This window comes from Aethalodelphis obliquidens, unplaced genomic scaffold (assembly GCF_003676395.1).
Source record: "Aethalodelphis obliquidens isolate GAN/ISIS:26980383/991018 unplaced genomic scaffold, ASM367639v1 scaffold272, whole genome shotgun sequence".
Lineage (NCBI taxonomy): Eukaryota > Metazoa > Chordata > Mammalia > Artiodactyla > Delphinidae > Aethalodelphis > Aethalodelphis obliquidens.
In genome coordinates, this window is record NW_020838186.1 from 3446 (window position 1) to 6790 (window position 3345).

The 3345-nt window shown below is 39.1% G+C and overlaps 1 protein-coding gene across 1 annotated transcript; it reads right to left on the reverse strand.

Moving 5' to 3' along the window:
* Window positions 1–799: 799 nt before the first annotated feature.
* On the reverse strand, window positions 800–1883 carry LOC113616625 (AP-3 complex subunit sigma-1). The gene has a single exon (XM_027100047.1). The coding sequence runs from the start codon at window positions 1763–1765 to the stop codon at window positions 1184–1186; it is 582 nt and encodes a 193-aa protein (XP_026955848.1). The 5' UTR covers window positions 1766–1883; the 3' UTR covers window positions 800–1183.
* Between the last annotated feature and the right edge of the window lie 1462 nt (window positions 1884–3345).

A 3345-nucleotide genomic window follows, 5' to 3' on the forward strand; every position in this document is an offset into this window, starting at 1 on the left:
CCACAGAGAAAAGCAATCACAGATTTATTAAACAGACTTTTGATTAACATTTCCATTTGGTTAAACATACTTTTGTTTCCTGAATCCATGTGTGTCCTTCTCTTGGCAATAATTTCATGGGTATCAATTTTTAGGTAACACCTATAAGTGATGTCATAGGATATCTGTCTTTCGGTTTGTTTCTTACTTTATGTTGGGTGATTATGTGTAGATCCTAGTATGGTGTTGCCAACGGCACTGTTTCATAGTTTTCCATGGATAATATTCCATTGTGTACATCGACCACTTCTTCTTTTTGCATTTTTCTGTTGATGGACATTTTGGTTTCTTCCAAGTCTTGGCTATTGTACATGTTGCCAGAGTGCAGGATTGCCAGCCTGTGTCTTTTTGATTCTGGTCTACTCAGGACATAGGCCCATCAATTGGCCTACCAGATCTCATGGTAGCTCAATTTCTACCTTTAAACGCACCTCCATTCTGTTCTCACTACTGGCTGTTACCAGGTTACATCCCAACAGCAGCTAGAGGGTACACATTTCTCTGAAATCCCTTCAGCATTTATTGTTTGTAGACTTTTTTTGCTGATGATCATTCTGACGGCTGTGAGGTGAAAGTTTTTGTAGACTGGATTTGCATGGCTTTATTAATTCTGATGTTTAGCATTTTTCCATGCCCTTTTTCTTTTCTTTTTTTTTTTTTTCCAGTTACCTTGGAGTTTATTTAAACTAAGAGAAAAAGGTCATAATGTTTTCATGCAATACATACTTCGTTCTTTAAATAACAATTCTGACAAATAACAGAAAGAATTAAGGAATGCTGTATTTGTGATCCATACAAAACACCAACATTTTGGGTTATACATAATTTAAAGAAATGTCCCAAACACTTTTCAAAATACTGTAGTAGCCAATACATAGAGGCATGCCTTAGGTGGCCATAGGAATGCAGTTTAGAAAATAAAGAAAAAAATCACACTGTAACTACTCAAATTCTTCAAAATCACTGAACAAGAAAAGCAACAATGAACTTCCATACTGGTTTTACATAACTTCTATACAGTACCTTGACTTAAATCCAAGAGCAAAAGTTAAGCCTCTCCTCCTCTATTTTTGGTAAACAACTGCATGGTAAACTTAGATGACATTTCCCCCGGATTTTACCTGGGAGTGGCCTTTTAAATTTTTTATTTAAAAGAGGGCAGGTTTGGCACTTTTATACTGATGTCACCAATGTTAATATTTCTTGGGATCTCAGGAAGATTCATATTCTTTACAGCTGATACAGCACGGGCTGGAGCTCCCGCTAAGCCAGCCTCAGATTTCTCCAGTTTATTTTGTGCATCAATTTGTGTAACAATCTCATTCATGTTGGTCTCCAATACCATTCCCCCCATCACCATTTCTGCAAGAATATTGTGAACCTTGTCTACATGGAAAATTAAATCCAGTTCACAGACGTTTTCAAAACACTTGTCTAATGTTTCCACAAATACTTGAATTAGATCTAAAATGCCAAGTTCACTTTCTGAAGAATCCACACAGAAGACAAAATATAATGTTGCATAATGTCTATAAATCAGTTTGTTGTCAGATCCTCCAATTAATAATCCTCCTTCTAGGAAATTACAAACATTTTCATCTCTCTTAGATACCAAATGGAATGTCTCCCTGATGATTTGCTGTTGTGTATCTTCACTGTAGGGCTGGTAGAACTTGGAGAGCCGCGGCTTCCCGTGGTTGTTAAAGATGAGGATCGCCTTGATCATGGCTGAGCCGGGCCGACCGGGTGGGAGCTGGGGGCCAGGGCGGGGGCGGGCGCGCGAGCCTCGCCTCAGGATCTCGCTGGCGATCCTTCCCCACCCGCCCCCTCCCGCACACGCGCGCCCATGCCCTTTTTCTTAACAGAAAAAATGAAAGAAAAAGAAAGAGAAGACAAAATGTGCGTAAAATATGCCTCTTGAAATCGTCACTTTGAAATGTGCACGTCTTTTTATTTTTTTGCTTGATTTACGACCCAAAAGTTTGTTTAGCGGGCAGGTGTCATTTACAGGCCTGGAATTATTTTGAATATCAAGTAAAGATTAGCTCTGGGTTTAGAGCTGTTGTTGTGTGAAAGGGGCACAAGGCGGCAGCAATTCTCCTTAACAAATCTGGTTACTAGGTCAACAGAGCCTTACGGGAAGTCGTGTTCTAGGATGTAAATTAGAATGCAATGTGCCAGGAAAAAGACCCTTAAGTTTATATCTCACTATTTCTTGTTTGTTTTTTTAATTTAATTTTTTATCACAGCAACTGTGATTACAATGTTTTGCTTGTTCTAGGTGTGCAGGATGTGGTTGTTTTACACATATACATATATCTATTGTTCTTTGGACCTTTTTCCCATGTAGGTTATGACACAGTGTTGAGTGGTCTTCTCTTGGTATTCTGTAGGGTTTTGGTGATTATATACTTCACCTGTGTTTGTATATCTCCGTTAACACCAACATCCCAATGTATCCAATCCGCACACCTTTCCATTGGTGAACCATAAGTTTGTTTAATAAATCTGTGATTGCCTTTCTCTGTGAAAATATCTTCACCGGTGTAAATTTTTAGGTAACACCTATAAGTGATATCATAGGATATGTGTCTTTCACTTTCTGACTTACTACAAGTTGCGTGATTACTTCTAGACTCATCTATGGTGTTGCCAATAGCACTGCGTCATTTTTTTCCTTGGCTAGTATTCCATCTGTACATGTACAAGTTCTTCTTTGTCCACTCATCTGTTGATGGACTTTTCGTTGCTTCCATGTCTTGGCTATTGTAATACTGCTGCAATGCACATTTGCCTGCCTGTGTCTTTCCAGTTCTGTCTTCTTCGGTTATAGGCCCTGGAGTGGGCCTGCTGGATCATATGGTAGCCAAATGTTTACCTTGTAAAGGCACCTCCATTCTGTGACTCTTACCAGGTTACACCCCATTTAAAGTTGAAGGTATGCACTTCTCCATAACCCCTCAGCATTTATTGTTTGTAGTTTTTCTGCTAATTTTTATTTTGACTGCTGTGAGCTGATACCTCTTTGTGGCTGGATTTGCATGCATCTCATAAACCCTTGAAATTGAGCTTTCAGGCATGTCCTTTTTTTCTTCAAACTGTGAGAACAACTTACCTCTTCAAATGGTTTTCTTGAAGTATGTGCCACATTTTGAAATATTTTGGCCATTACACCACTCAAGACATTTTGAGGGCAGGTTTCATTTACAGCCCTCCAGTACTTGTGCATATGAAGTGACGATTAGCACAGGTTTTAAAGATGCTGTTGCAGGTAATGGCCATTGTGCGGTAGCACTTTTGCTTTCC

Excerpts from the sequence above, each read along its gene's own strand:
- LOC113616625 (XM_027100047.1), bottom strand. The coding sequence starts at position 1,765 with ATGATCAAGGCGATCCTCATCTTTAACAACCACGGGAAGCCGCGGCTC.